A 16213-nucleotide genomic window follows, 5' to 3' on the forward strand; every position below is an offset into this window, starting at 1 on the left:
TATCTTTGCAAGTAAAAAGCTTGAAATTCATTTCTTTATCAATTACCCAAAAAGGAAAAAAAAAGAAAAAAAAAGAAAATAATGTGTTTTTGTGGATTTGATTAATTGATGACTGATGTTTAAGAATTATTTTTTTAAAAAAAATTAATATTTAATACATCCACATCCAAATACATCCACACCCTCACATTGTAATTAACTAATGTTATATTTGAATTAATAATTGTGAATAGAAAAAGATATATTATTTTGTTTGAATAGTTAAAATTAGTAAAAGGAAAAAAATAATATAAATTTAATAATTTTTGTGGGAAAAGAAAAGAAATAATTGAATATATTAATTTTTTTATAAGTTACATATTGAATAGTTAAATAAAAAGGGCTCAACTTCCTTAACATAACATTTCACTTAAACTAAAAAAGTATTTAAATAAGGTCTTATTTTCTTTTACTTTGTATTAACTCAATTCGATTATAGGTATACAGTGTGTTAAATATCTTAAAAATTATGCATTTTAAAATATTCGATTATTATTTTTATTTAAGTAAAATCTAAAACTCTATACACATTACATTCTTACCATAACATGATTTATTTGTAGCATTTTATATTTTTTTTTGTTTCGTGGAGATAATTTTTATATTTGAATAAAAGAAGTTTAACTCTCTTATTAAAAGTAATGAGTTCACATGAAGTTTTGGTATTTTTATTATTAATTTTAAAAATTTAGTTTAAAAATATACTAAATTAAATACACCAGATTAACAATTGTAGATAAAGTTTTTTTTTGAAATAAAATATGTTCGTAGTGTTAATTATGATTTTTAATCAAACAATATAAGTAATATAAACATTGTTTAAAGACCAAAATTAAATATAACATAAATTAAACATATAGAAAATAAAAACATATCGAAAATTAAATATAACCAAAATGTTCTTATTTAAAGTAAAAAGATTAAAATCGAATTATAAATATAGTTTCACATGTATATATTGCCTTTCCCGTATTACTAGAAAAGAGTAATGATATATTCATTCCGATGGAGATATTTGTTTATGTCCTTTTTCCTTGTTCATTTTTTTCTGTTGTTGTTGACTCTTGGCATTTGGCAGCCTACGAGGGTGTGTTACTCTTTACCTTAGCAACCTCCTTTTCCATTAACAAATTTCATATTTCCAAAGTTGAACACATAACCAACTTACAACAAAGACACCTTAGCAAACCTTTGAGGATATCTTTCCCCTTCGTGTTGCTACCTTCAACCAGTCCTTTAGCTAAAACACACAAACCATTCCATTATTTCAAGAGGATACACATTTAACACATAATGGTTTCAACTTAAAACATTGCATGGTTATTTTACACAATAAACATTTGAATACACGGTTGAGAGGGGGACTTTTCCCTTCTCAAAATTTAACATGTGGTAGCTCCCTTCTTCCCTCTCAATTCGAACAACAAAGAAAATGAGCAGAAATATGAAATTCTCCTAAATATTTTCGTCTTTCTCCCTTCTGCTTTTTTCACTGTCCCCCTCTAAGCAACCCAAGAACTTTCCTAGAACCCTTTTTGAATCCCAAATTCACATACAAGACAAATCATATGAAGTTACAAGAACATTTGATATAACTTGTTTTTTCAGAACCCAAATCATATGAAATATATATATGGGAGTTTCATATGTTATGAAACATGCACCTGTCAAGAAATTGATATCCTTGCAAATAAGGAAAAATTTCACTATCACAAAAGTATACTACACTTGTAAATATATTTTGAGTTAAATTATCCTGGCCCAAAATAAAAAAACCAAAACCTAGATCTTTTAAAATTTAAAATCAACCCAATGATCAGTTCCAACTAAAAAATCCAAATAAAAAAAAACTTAACAAAAAACCAAAGGAAAAATGCATTAGTTGATGAACACAAATTGAAAAAAATTCTAAATTGCTACTACTCTCACTGCTCCTTCAACCCTTCACCGTTTATCATAAAAATTAATGGAAAACATGAAACCAATAAAACTAAAAATGAACACATAATATTACATAAGGTTGAACAATTAAAGCATACTCATCTAGCATATGACTAAACTAAAATGACTCAAACAAGTAGTGCAAACACGCAACAATGATAAAACATGGAAAAAAAAGACAATTTAGGAAATGGTTTAAGGTATATCACACTAGAAATGCAAGTTTCGTAAGATTACATGGTCAAAAAATGAACAACAATGGTATTAAACAACAGCAACCCTTACTGTTAATAGTAATAATATATTAACAAAATATACATGTATAAACTAAAATTGAGACACTGTTGGAAACACGATGCTAAAGAAAAGTAGCTCTTATAAGCATAACAACAATATAAATGGGGATTAATCAAACAATTAAGAAGCATTAATAAGCAAAAAGTTTCCTTTAACCATATATAGGCTTTATTAGTAAATTGGCCCTTGATATCAGTCAATAAGAACATGACAAGCAGAATATTCTTTATTGGATGCCATACACTTTGGGGGTGAAATGAGACAAAATTGATAGTTTAGTTTAAAAGACTAATATGATAGTTGGAGTATAGTTCAAGGGACAATTTACTAATAAATCCTATTATATACACATTACATACATTGATCACAATCGAATTCAAGAAGCAATATTACATAATCCATTTTATGGCTCCAAAAACCAAGAATCCCCCTTATCGACTTTCTCACAACTACTGCTTCTATAAACTAAATGCCTAACAACCATTACAAGATTCTTAAGCTTGGCATACGGATAGTAATTACTGAACCCTTATACAGTTTCCTATCATTTCTCAAAAACATGTACTCTTGATATTTTTGGCTTATTTTATCTTTAATAAATATTTTGGAAGAATTCATAATATAACTTGATCAAAAATATGTACTCTTGATATTTTCGACTTATTTTAAATGTACTCTAGCCAAATTTTTATTGAGGATATAAAGTAGAAGTTTATTTTCAACTAAAGAGTTTCACAGCAAAATATCCAAGAGAACAATCTAAGAAAGTGAGTTCCTTCCTTTTAAGGGGTTTACGTAGCACACATACTTAATTAATACCAAAATTGTTATTGAAGGTTAATTTAAATTGTATTTTGTGAATTGTGAGGCTGGATTCAAGCTCACTAAGAGCCATAGGGTAGCAAGATTTCAGCTTAAAATGAAGCCTATGGGGTGAAAATAACAACATAAGAGGTTCGTGACTCTCATCACTAAGCCAACTAATCATAGTAAATATAAATTCTTATCACTGGTTATAAAAGAAACTCAAAGCTAGACAATAGAAGAAAGATATGATAGAAAATAATGATCTCTATAAGCCATTCACCATAGAACATTTTGTAAATGATTAGAACTAAATTATTGTCACTAAAGAGCAGGGCTTGCATAGATGGCTAGGCTAGAGTACACTGCTTGAAAAATAAAAGAAGAAAAGCAGTTAAATAGGCAATAGCTTCAAGTTCTATCAAATTCACATTTTTAGTCTCAAATCCATGTGGTTTGATTTTCTCTTCTTAGGTAGTGTTGCCTAAGTTCTTCATTAAGTTCTATAAAGAGTTGAGTTGTTTAGGCGGTGATTGTATAAATCTCTATAGAATTAGGAGCAGAACCACTCTAACCAACTAAATACTATACCAAACATCTTTTTGGAAAAATGCCAATAAAAAAATGCAGAAAGAGTTCAGAAAAAAATGTTACCTCTTTTAAGGGAGCTAGATTGCGACCATTCTCCCCATAAACAGAGTTAATAACATTCTCAGGAACTTTAATCTCTACAGTTGTATTTGTCACAACGGTAGATTTGTTTCCACTGCAAACATGAGAAGAAAGGGACATTAGTTATGAGAAACTGTCCGAAAGCGTTACTTCCCATTCCCCACTCCTAATTATATTTGGCCCCATATAACACCATTAAAGTTCAACAATATAAAACCAGCATCAATCTTCAAAATTATAAAGGATATACTAAATTGATTTCGTATAATGACAAGATAAGATCTTGAGAATTTAATTTAGTTAATTTAGATGGTTTACCATCACTGAAAAGAAACCTATTATTTCTACTAATTTAACGAAAAAATCAGAAAAAAAGAAATCAAAATGGGAGAAGAAATAATTACAGGCAGATGAATCGACTGCAAATCTAGGAAAATTTTTGGCAGATTAGAGATTCAGATGGAGACGAAGATAACCCTTTTGGCAAAACATAGATATGCCATTTCCATTTTCAAGACTTTAAACCAGTCTTGTTAGGGTTACTAAAAGAGGTAGAGAGGAAATTGAAAGGAATAACAAAAGAGATAAAGGTTTACCTAAGGGAGGATTGCTACTGGTAGGAGACGAAGGAAGCAAAGGATGTTAGTGTAGTCGGCCCAAATTGGCCCGGGCCTGTTAAAATAAATAATAGGGCGCAGCCCAGTTTTTACAAGCCCAAACCTAACCCAAAATACTAAAAAAATCAGAAAAACCCTAGGCAACAGCAGCGAACACGGCACCGCAACAGCCTCACCCTCCCATGCCTCCGCAATTGTCGCAGCACGGCCCTCGAGCGCGCCTCTTCAATGGCCACCAAACCTGCGAGAAAATAGCAACAAACACTAACGAAACAGAATAGCAAAGGGAAACATAGTAGATTTTTTTTTTCTATTTTTCCTTTTCTTTTCCATTTCGGCTATTTAAAGCCGTGAAATCTGTAACAAAAGGGGAGAGGAGTGCAAATCGGTTTTTTTGGGTGTAAAAGGGAAGAGAAAATACATATATCGAAGCGTTTTTTTTTACAAAGGTTTTTTCTGTTCATTTTGCAGTATCCATTTTTTTTATATGTTTTATTTTCTTTTATTTTTCATTTTATTTTGTTAAAAATAACATAAAAGAAAGAGGGAACGCTTACCTGTGCCGCCATGGTGCGCCCTTCTCTGCCGTGATCGGAGACTGAGGCGACCGAGGGCGGGAGGCTGGCCTTGATTGAGAACGGCGGCGGAGAAAACAAAGGAAACCCTAGTTAGGGTTAGTTTTTTTTAAAAGAAAGAAAGCAGAATGTGATATTTTTTTTAGGAAATTTTTAATGTTATAAGAAAATTGAAACGACGCCGTTTTGGGTGGGAATTCGCGCGTCAGACCTTAAATGGTCTATTTGCGCATTCGGTCCCCCTGGTCTTGCGGTGTGTTTAAATTAAATTTCTGATTTCTTTTAAATTTTCCCTCATGTTTTATTTTTGTTCCATTTTGGCCCATCACTGCGCAACGTTTTAGGAAGGCGGGAATAATTTCTTTTTTGGTCCTCCTCCTTTCACGCGCATTGTGATTCGGTCCCTTTTTTGCTCTTTTTATTTTGATTTTGGCCCAAAAACTTTGTGTGATTTCGATCTGGTCCCCTATTTGTAATTTGTTATTTTTAAAGTAATTGTTTTATTATCGTCCACGTTATTATCTAGTATCATCACTATATCATTGTTATTCTTGTTATAATCATTGCATTTATGCATTTTTTTACAATATATGTATATTACATTTTATATTATATATATATTCATGTTATTTTATAGTATATACATTGCATGATATTTATACATTTTCTATGATATACATACATTTTTTATCTTTAAAATTATTATAAATATATTTTATTTCTTTCCTATATTCCATTATTTTATACACATAAATGTAGTTAAATATATACATATGCGAATTCTCATGATTTACCTATGTATATATTTATACATTTTTTCCTATTTTTTTTAAATATATATATACATACATTTTTTGTTTTAACGTTTATATACTTTATATTATACGCATATACTTATACACTTTTTTTGTAAATATATACACATATGCTTATCTTTATACTTTTATTTTATTTTTACGATTTTCATACTCATACATACATGCATTTTTTCCATCTTTTTATATGTATCATTGTATATGTGCATTAAATATATGCGTACACATGTTTGCAAATTTACTGGTACATTGTATTTGTATATATATATTTGTAAATATTTATTCGTATATGCTGTAAATTAAAGTATCTGTATCATATTGTACATTAACTTTTTAACATACCCTTTTAGAAAATACATTTTGGTTTTAACCATTCATCGAAGTTATTCTCTTGATTCAAAGGTTTTTTTTTTGAATAAAAGCATTATTGGAAGTTTGGGATTCTCGAGGGAAATTGAGCCCTAACGTATTGGGTTCTGATTTTCTTTGTCAATCCTAAATGACCGAGAATATTTTTTTTATTTTATTCAAAATGCATAAAAATCATTTTCGGGAACTTAACTTGTTGTGCCCTAACGTATTGGGTGTGGCATGTTACTTTCTCGAAATGAAGATTTTTCGTATAAAATAAAAGTGATATTCAAGTTTGGGGATTATGAGGAATTGTACCCTAACGTATTGTGACTCGATTTCTTTACATGACTTGAACAATTGATTATCCTTTTGCAAATTTCATCATTCAAGCTTATTTTAAAATCTTTTTTTTAACTTTCGGCACTAAGATATTAAATAGTCAATTTGGTACCAATTTTTGGGCGTTACGAGGGTGCTAACCCTTCCTCGTGCGTAACTGACTCCCGAACCTGTTTTCAAAATTCGCAGACCAAAATAATTTTTAAGGTGAGCCGATCACACCTTAATAAAGGATCGGTGGCGACTCCAGTTTAATTTCTAAAGTCGACAACTAAATTTTTGTTTTTCAAAAAAGGGTTTCGACAGCTTGGCGACAACTAAAAACCATCAGTTTCCCCTTTCCTCAACTGATTTCAAAAGACAAAAAGCCCTTCTCTACGCCGCCGATACTAGATTGCTCAACTGATTCGAATCCCGGCGCCGAAATCGGCTTGGATTCAGGCGAAGCAATCGCAGATCTTAATGGCGTATCCTTGAAGGTAATATTTTCCCTGCGGAGGGAACTCAGGGGTTGGCCCCGAGACGTGCGGCGCTTGGGACCGCTGGAGGCGGGGGCTTGCTGCGTGTGGGAGCGGCGCTGTGGCGCCAAGCTTGCTACACTAGGTTTTTTCACTTAGGGTTTTTGTTGTATTGGGTTTAGAGATTTTGGGCCATGTAGGCCCGTTTGTTGTATTTGGTTTTCTGATGCGGGCCCGGGAAATTGGGCTTATTATAGTTAGGATTGAGATCAGGCTGAGTAAGAGCTTTTTTGAGGTGAGAAAATGGGAGGTTAAAATAAAAACGAAACCTGTATTCATTGAGTATTCAGTGGTGATGAAACGGAATAAGAATGCTCCCTATTCCATACTTAAACACGTAATAGAATAGACCCGTAATAGACATTCTATTGAATCAAACTATGACTTCTGGTAGACCCATAAAATTGGGGTGTAATGGCATAAAATTGAACCAAACATGCCCCTAATATTTTAAAATTTTAATTAAAACGTTGAGCGGGGTAGGTACGGTGAATTAGCAGTAGCCGTGTTATTTTTGTTTGGTTCTTTCCTTTTAAGGGAATGCCCCGTTTTCCCTCCAATGTGCCCCGTGGAAATAATTCAAATCCTAACCTTCCCGTGCTCCTCAAACCCAGCCTCTACCGTTTCGGCCACGCTCCGCTGAGTTCTCTCCCCAACATAGAGCAATGCTCTCAAGATCCACGGCATCCCAGCTTATCTACGCCGCTGCCGGCGACGACGACGACGACGATTTTCAAATTCCCCCAACTCAAACCCTTTCAGCTTCCCTAGAACCTAACTCACACAAAACTCCCCTTAAACCTTCCAACACTCCCCACCCTTCTTTCAAGAAACGCAAACACGGCGCTAACTCTGGGAAAGAAAACGCCGTCGTTTCCACCGTTCCAGCAACTCGATCCGACGATCTCCCCGTTCTTCACGATATTTGCGGCTTGGATTTAATACCTTCCAGCATCGATTCTAGTTTTGATTCGACCTCTGCTCAAAATAAGGAATCTGATACTGTAAAATGTGACGAGAAGAAAATGGAGTCATTGGAATTGACTAAAGGTTATATGTGTAATTCAGTAGAGTCGAGATTGATAAGGCCGATATCAGAATTAAGCGAGGGATTCCGTGAAGTTTGCGAGGAAGATGAGGAGCTTGATGAGTTACTTAAGCTATGCGATGAAGTGGAAGAAAAAGAAGAAGAAGCGTCTCGAGAAGAAGAAGAAGACAATGGAATTGAACAGGAAAGAAATGGTGAAGACAATGGTTCAGTTCCGTGTCCGCTTTGTGGGGTTGATATTTCGAATTTGAATGAAGAGCAGCGGCTAGTTCACACCAATATTTGTCTCGACAAGGGGGAGAATCCGCCTCCAAAAGTAAGTTCAATAGTCATCTTCCTATGGTATAGTAATGCTTATTTGCTCTTCTTTGTGGTAAATTGGCTTCCTGTTGTACATGTGATTATTCGTAGGTTGTTATTCCTTCTAGTGTTGACAGTGAGCTTCATAGCCTTCCTGAGGTTGTAGATGGTCCCCTTTTGTCTCCTCGACAAGTTGTTGATGTCTCCCCTGTTGTTAATTGGTTAAGTGGTCTTGGTTTAGCAAAATATGCCGCAGCTTTTGTCCGAGAAGAGGTTGATTGGGACACTCTAAAGTGGTTGACCGAAGAGGTATGCTGCTTAGACTGTCTCTTGGATACTCGTATTGAGTATAGTACTTCCATATGTTTTACGGCTCTGGAAAACTTTCATTATTCTCCTCTTACTTAGCTTTTCAAGTTTGATATCTGCATAAGCATATAATAGAAAAATTAAGAACAGGCATAGGGTCTAATAAGCCATCACTCGGAAATAGGAAATGGTTTAGGAATGTGGATATCACCAGAATTTTTGTGGATCAGAAGTTATCATTGTGGTAATTTAACAAAGAGATTATTGTTAAAAAACTATTTGCGATAAGCATGAGAAGTTGCTAAAATATGAAATTTATGACTAGAAATTTCGTACTGTGCTAAAATCACGGAAGCTAGTTAATTATTTCTGAATAATATGAAGCCATCTTTCTTGTAGGTCCCAGATTGTCGTACTGTTGTAGTGTTGGCTGTTGTTTCATAGACGTTTCTTTTTCCTATTATTTCATATAAGTTTCACATGCCAGAGCGTGTTTCACTGAATGAAGCTCCCTTCTCCTCGTTTTTCTTCTTTTTGCAGGATTTGTTCAGCATAGGTGTTACTGCACTTGGCCCTAGGAAGAAGATTGTGCATGCTCTTAGTGAACTCAGAAAAGGAGGCTCATGTGCAGCTGAGCCACATTTGGATCATCCCAAACATGAAAAAGGATCAGCCAAAAGCAACAAAAGAAAGATGCAAACCGAGCTTTCTAATGTTGCAGACGATGAAACTACTAAACCAGCTGCAAACAAGTTAATTACAGATTATTTTCCTGGCTACGTTTCTGATAGGAAGAAAGTTTGCACTCCAACAAGTGGACAGAATAGATCTGACAAAGGTCAATCAAGTGCTGGTCGAAGATCTGTGCAGAAAAATAATGTTAAAAATGGAAAACTAAAAGACATTCCTTCATGGTGTCGCATTCCTGGGACACCATTTCGAGTGGTAATGGGCCCTATCTGTTAATAACAATAACTTTCAGCTAATGTTTCTTGATAACAAATAATTCTACCAGCAGCATGAGCTATTATTTCTCTTTATTCCACTGTTTTTCAAGCATCTTATATGTTTCATGGTTTCTTATGTATTGGTACTTATTAAGTACAGCTGTAATTATATGTTTCCTTTTATGGATCTATTTGATACCTAACTGAACCAGGCTTTAGAAGATAAAATTAATACTTTTCTCTAACATATTTTGGTACCTATGCTTTTTTGGTGTTTCTTAAGTTTATTCTAATTTACATTTTCAGGATGCTTTCAAATACCTTAGAGGAGATTGTTCCCACTGGTTTCTCACGCACTTCCATATGGACCGTAAGTTCAATAACAATTTTCTCATTCAGTATATTCTCAAATACATAGCAGGATGCTATTCGAGTGGTAGGATAGGGTGCTTTGCTTTCAACATACCCTTTTTTTGCAATATCTTTACTCAAATATGATGAATAGCATGCTTAAGTGGCTTTCGATGTTTTACAATTTTGTTTTATGTACTATGATGCACGCAATTCTTCTGGTGGTCATTTATTTTTGGTCTTTTCAAACTTTTATATTGAGATAGCCGGCTTTGTTTTTTCATATAAATTCCCATCAGAGATCTGCTAACTAAAATTGAATTTATAATAGTTTCAGACCTGCAGCGATAAGAACTTTATTCTTATATTCTGTGTTTATTTTTTTGTCTTCTTTTATATTATCATTTCTGTAATAACAAACAGTGCAAGTCTCTAAGTGAGACCCAATTAAACTCTTGGGGTAGACTGACCTGCTATAGTATATTTTTTTGTAACCGAGTCAATTTCGTTACTGATGTGAAAGTGAACTGAAGAGAATCTTTTCCATAATGATTTACCTTTCACTGTTGTATATTGGCTTTGATGTGCGGACAGATCCATGATTCTTCTGTTCTGTTTTTATATTTGACAGTGCGGCAAGTCCATTACCCTGAATTTGGTTATATTGCTATACTGTTTTATTCTTTGTTCCATGCATAATAATCTGGTAGCAGTTTGGGCCCAGAGTCGATCATATGTGGGAACAGTAATTTAGAGACACTGTTCCTATGGTCCTAAATAATAGCTTGTGATATTGCATTCGGTTATGCTTTTATATCCTTTGCCCTCTTCCATCATTGAAGCCAAGTAGGTCCACAAGCACTTGATACCTTCTTGCAGAGGCACTCTGCAATTGCACGTTTAGCCTGACTGTCTGTGAGCATTTTGTAGTTGAATTATCGGTTCATACTCATCTGCTTTCGTTTTCCTTAGCAGATTATCAAGGTTTAACAAAGTCTTTTCGTCATGGTAAAATTTACTGCTCCTCAATCACAGCACGGCTTGTAAACTTGAAGCTTGGAATCCCGTGGGCAATGTTGCAAGTTTTACCCCTCAATGAAAAGATCAATATTTCTGGTATTTACATAACATGCTTGGATGCAAATCACTGCCCAGGATCCATCATGATACTCTTTGAACCACCTAACGGTAAGGTGTGGTCTTCACTGAATTCTCAGACACTCTATCATCATTTTGCATGTGATTTTTCTTCTCTTTCCTCTCAAAACTAACTCTGTTTTGTTATATGTTCAGGCTATTCTACACACAGGAGATTTTCGCTATAGTGAGGAGATGGGAGGCCTGTCTCTTTTGCATGCTTGTCCTATACATACTCTCATCCTTGATACAACTTACTGTAATCCTCAGGTTAGGCTTCGTGTCAATAATTCCATTGCATTCAAACAATAGTTGGTTTCACTTATATGTTTGGTATTTATAAGCTGGCTGCACTAATCTTGGCGATTATTTCATAATTTTTTGTTTGAGATTTGTTTCTGTTCTGTAGACCAAATAATGTATGTATTAACTTATGGCAGTCTTGTCATTAAGTTCTTTATGCCAACATAATCTCATTTAGTTCTTTATGTCAACGTAAACCCAAGTTTTATGTCTAGAGTTGACATGATTATAAGTAGAATCTTCGAATGCAAGATTTTATATTTAAAACGTTTTTCTTTAACTTTCCACAGAATAGATTTCTCCTTATGTAAGTTAAAAGTACACTTTGTATAATTGTATAGTTTAGTCACCCATAACTAAATGAAATTTATTCTTATGCCATGATGTCTATCAGTATGACTTCCCGAAGCAAGTAGCTGTTATACAGTTTGTCATTGAGGCAATCCAAGCAGAGGCATTCAATCCTAAGACACTTTTTCTAATTGGCAGCTATACAATTGGTAGAGTTTCCACTGCCTTTTCTTTGAATTGCACTAATACATGCTTCCCCCCTGGTGGATATATATTGAAGAGAAACAAAAAGCTGCCATGATTTTTGTTATGTTCATTAAATGTTATAGTTAAAAGTTGTAACTTTCTTAAGCCTTCTCTTCCAAAGAGATTTCCAATCTAAATTAGGTTTTAAGGTTTTTAAGTAAAGGTCTGCACTTATAACTGTTTCCGCTTATATAAAACAGGAAAGGAAAGGCTATTCTTGGAGGTTGCACGTGTCCTTCGTAGAAAGGTTTACATCACTGCAGCAAAGCTCCGTCTATTGGAATGCTTGGGGTTCTCCGAGGAAGACATGCAGTGGTTCACATCTAATGATCAGGAAAGCCAGATCCATGTTGTCCCTATGTGGACACTTGCAAGCTTCAAACGACTGAAACATATATCTAATCATTATGCGGTGAGGAACATGCAGTATTTTACCTTATTCTTTTCTTTCATGACATAAATATACGTAAATGAACAATGAGTTTGCTATACCCTGAGAAATACTTCATTGAAAATAAGTAGTGTAAAAATCAACTTTCTGAAAAGCTGGATATGTTGAGATTATCTTCTGTGAAATTAATCTATCAAGTCATATTGTACTTTTAACTCAAAAGTAGGAAAGGTGAAGAAGATGGATCAGATTCTATGACGCACTTAAGATTAGCATAAATGAACTATTTGTGACATGGTTTAATACACCTTGTACTTAGTTTCTCATTGTCAGCGTCGCATTTAATAGGAAAAGGAATTAGAAGATTAGTAGTATAGATCTTTCTTTTGAAAGACACATTATAGATTCTTAATGTATTTCGTTACCACGTAGAGGGAATTTGTGATATCCTCTTTACTCGAAGAATGTCATCTATTTTATTCTAAATAATCTTACTAGTATAGTTGTTTTCAGAGAATATCAAGTGGTGCTGCAACAACTACATAACATGCTATACATTTTCAATTTTGTTTGAAGTCATTTTACCTTCAACGCTTTTATGTAGTATGTTTTTTTTTCTTTATACTAGTAATGTTTATGCATATGCAACTATTGATGGATCGTGGATATGTCTTCTTCTCAGCGTCGATTCAATCTAGTAGTTGCTTTCTCTCCCACGGGTTGGACCTTTGGTAAGGGAAAAAAGAAATCTCCAGGGAGAAGGTGGCAGCAGGGTACCATCATAAGGTATTTCTCTCATCCATATCTGTTCTTAAAAGAAGTCTATTTCATCTTCCAGGCCCTAACCTACTTGCTTTCTCTACTTGGAAAGATTATTCAATTAAAAAAAAATGTTTATAAAAGAGCCTGCACTGGGGCATGTGTTTTATGTGATGTTTGAGCAATTTTGAAGCTTTCAGGTATTAATTTAGGTTTGCAATGGGGTTTGATTTCAGCCTTAGGTTTAACCTAATTTTTCATGAGATATGTATGGAGTCACCTTTGTTACTGGACTAGGATGCGGATCTTAATTTTTAAAAGTTTTTCATATATTTAGAGTATCATACTTTTAACTCGTGTGATCATAAGATGTGTATCGGATATGAGTACTTTAGATAAAATGAATCTGAGCCAGACCAAATATAGGGTCTGATTAAAATTTTGAGTAGAGACTTACTGATGCTATTTTCCAGGTACGAAGTACCATATAGTGAGCATAGCAGCTTCACTGAGCTCAGAGAATTTGTGAAACTTGTATCTCCAGAAAACATAATACCAAGTGTAAATAACGAGGGACCAGATTCTGCTAAAGCCATGATATCCCATTTGCTACCTTGATTTGTTCTCTACTTGATCTCTCAAGTAGCAGCACTATATCTTTTGCTCTGGTTGCTGCAGTCGCACAGTTACAAAGAGATGGAATGGGTTGAACATCCGATTTCACCCCTGTTATTATTGGTTTTCAAGGCATGGTGCAAGGTAAAACTAATTTATTTCTTGAACTCATTAAATTGTTTAAGCATGTCTTATAGTTCAAGAATCACACGCTTAAATGCAAATAAATTATTAAAAAAATAGAAAAAATAAAATAGAAAAGAAATTTTAATCACCGATTCAACTTGTCTATATTAATTCATAGGTCAATCAATCTAATCAGATTGATATCATAACCGAATCTTGATTCAACTAATTTAACAGGTTGATTTGGTTTAATTTAAACAACTTTGACTTCTGGTAAATTTGGATGGACGATTGAGTGCGATGTGGTGTGTTTAGCTTATTTTTTATCTTACGTTACAGTATTGTTACAATATTTAATCTTACCGTTATTGTTGTTTTTACACCAACCATAATTAAATGCACTATTTATCCAAATCCACCATTAATTGGCAGTAAAAATTAGAAAACCCCTATCTCTCTGATAAGATGGAATGATTGCATTGCATTGCCTGTTTTGACTTCTAATATGGATACCTATAAAATAAACCATTATCAGCTATGATTTATGGTATTTATATACTATAGGTAAGCTACATTTTTGGTCTCTTTAAAATAAAGTTTGTTTTATTTTTATCATTTGAATTTTTTTCAATTTAATTACTTTAATTAAAATAATTATCCAAATTTCATTAAAATTTTTGTTAATCATTAACGGGATATCAATAATCTTCTCTCAATTGAAAACCTTGGCCTCTCATTTGTGTCGCCAATGCCATCGTTGCTTAAGCTTTAGCATGGTAGTTTGGCCTTTGATTACCTTTTTCGATCGTGCTCATCGCTAGGAAAGAGTGAAAATCGTTGATTTTGCTCTAACTCTTTCCTTTTCACTCTATTATCTTAAACCCTTTGAATTTACCCAAAACCTATTGTCTTTTTGATGAACAATTGACAAAATCAATGCTTTGAGAATGGATTTTTTTGGAATCTTTGAGTGATTACTATTGTTCCTTTCAAACCCTTTAAATTTTTTTAACCGATTCAATCAAGAACGAACTTGTTAGAACAAGAGCTCATTAGAAAGTACCAAAATGACACTGTTTTGGTCGAGAACATAAATCAATTCAATGGGGGAAACAAAAATGGAAACGGTGCGGAGAAGAGAAATGTTTTGGGAAAGAGAAGGGAAGGATTTAATTGAGGTTTGGTTAGGGTTTATGGAGAGTAAAAAGAGGGATCTGCCTTGTGTGTTGGCGTAAAGAGTGGAATGGGAAAGACGGAAGAGCAAATTGAAAGGTGTTTGGCGGGGAGGTCGAAGAGAGCCAAAGGCTCGACAATGATTCAAGACTTGGGCTTTGCCACTGGGGGAAAAAAGAATGGGATAGCAAAAGCAATGTTAATTAAGGGATATTGAAAAAGGTTACCATTGAAGTTACTTTCGGCTAAGCTTGGAAACAAAAAGGAAAGAAAATGATAACTAAATGACGGTGCTGGAGCTTAGGCAGTGGTGGAATCGGCGGCCCAAAGGGGAGGCCAGGATTTTTCGTTAATGATTAATTGAATTTTTAAGTAATTACAATTATTTTAATTAGAATGATAGAATTAAAAAAAATTAAAGTGACCATGAGTGTAATTTATCGTATATTACATCACATTACATTAATTATTCATGATAGTTTTCAAAATGTATTAATAGTTTTATAGGTGTGCATTTGATTCAAAGAATATAATATTTTGTTGGATTAATAAGATTATCTTATTTGGATTTTAAACATTACTTTGAATTACTAATTTTGTATTTTTAATTTTGATGTTTTTTGGTGTATTGCTTTGGGTTTATATATATATATTTATAGTCTAATTTTTAGTTCTTAATAAATTATATGTATGCAAATATATCCATATAAATATATTTACATTCAAATATAAGTTTTAAAATTATTAATTTCTTTCAATAACTTATTTTAATAATTATATTTTAACTTTAAATGTAATTATAAAAAAAGTTAAGTTTGAAGTATTAAAATTTTTTACTAACCGGTATAGGTTAGTACACATCGGTATTGATCAAAATGGGTCGAAACATATTAAAATGCACTGAAATCTTCAATGAAATAAAACCTAAATTACTTGATACAGGTTGAGAATTGACACGATATATACCGACACAATATTGACATAATAATTTTCAAACCATTTCTAATTGAATTGGCTCCATATTATTTCATTATACCAACTTAATTTGGGGTTTATAATAGAATTATAATAGTAAAGAAATTATGCCTACTCAACTTGTTTTCAAACCTCCTTTTATGTCATTTTGTTGTGCTTAATAGTTAGTTTAGCATTGTGTTCTAAAGGAGAGTTTTTTAAAAATGCTTTTAAGAAGTGTCATTTAAGATTTTATGCGTTTAACATAACTATTAAAAAGTGTTGTAAAAAG

At 33.2% G+C, this 16213-nt stretch overlaps 1 protein-coding gene and 1 long non-coding RNA gene across 4 annotated transcripts; one reads left to right on the forward strand and one right to left on the reverse strand.

Moving 5' to 3' along the window:
- Positions 1 to 1011: 1011 nt before the first annotated feature.
- On the reverse strand, positions 1012 to 3839 carry LOC107900283 (uncharacterized). The gene is made up of 2 exons (XR_001684868.2): positions 3736 to 3839; positions 1012 to 1279 (listed from the first exon to the last, which is right to left on the reverse strand). It is a non-coding gene; the product is annotated as an uncharacterized lncRNA (long non-coding RNA).
- Positions 3840 to 7496: 3657 nt separating this feature from the next.
- Positions 7497 to 15439, forward strand: LOC107901016 (DNA cross-link repair protein SNM1). 3 transcript variants are annotated; one of them, XM_041095739.1, is made up of 10 exons: positions 7501 to 8335; positions 8431 to 8628; positions 9169 to 9573; positions 9882 to 9945; positions 10962 to 11119; positions 11220 to 11333; positions 11761 to 11866; positions 12104 to 12315; positions 12977 to 13080; positions 13527 to 15439. In XM_041095739.1, the coding sequence occupies exons 1-10, from the start codon at positions 7637 to 7639 to the stop codon at positions 13669 to 13671; spliced, it is 2205 nt and encodes a 734-aa protein (XP_040951673.1). In that variant the 5' UTR covers positions 7501 to 7636; the 3' UTR covers positions 13672 to 15439. The 3 variants fall into 3 exon arrangements, with proteins under 3 accessions (XP_040951674.1, XP_040951673.1, XP_016682322.2); XM_016826833.2 differs by having other exon boundaries at positions 7502 to 8335; positions 10902 to 11119; XM_041095740.1 differs by lacking the exons at positions 11761 to 11866; positions 13527 to 15439 and having other exon boundaries at positions 7497 to 8335; positions 10902 to 11119; positions 12977 to 13031.
- Positions 15440 to 16213: the final 774 nt, after the last annotated feature.

The sequence above is a fragment of the Gossypium hirsutum genome, chromosome D06, assembly GCF_007990345.1.
Source record: "Gossypium hirsutum isolate 1008001.06 chromosome D06, Gossypium_hirsutum_v2.1, whole genome shotgun sequence".
NCBI lineage: Eukaryota > Viridiplantae > Streptophyta > Magnoliopsida > Malvales > Malvaceae > Gossypium > Gossypium hirsutum.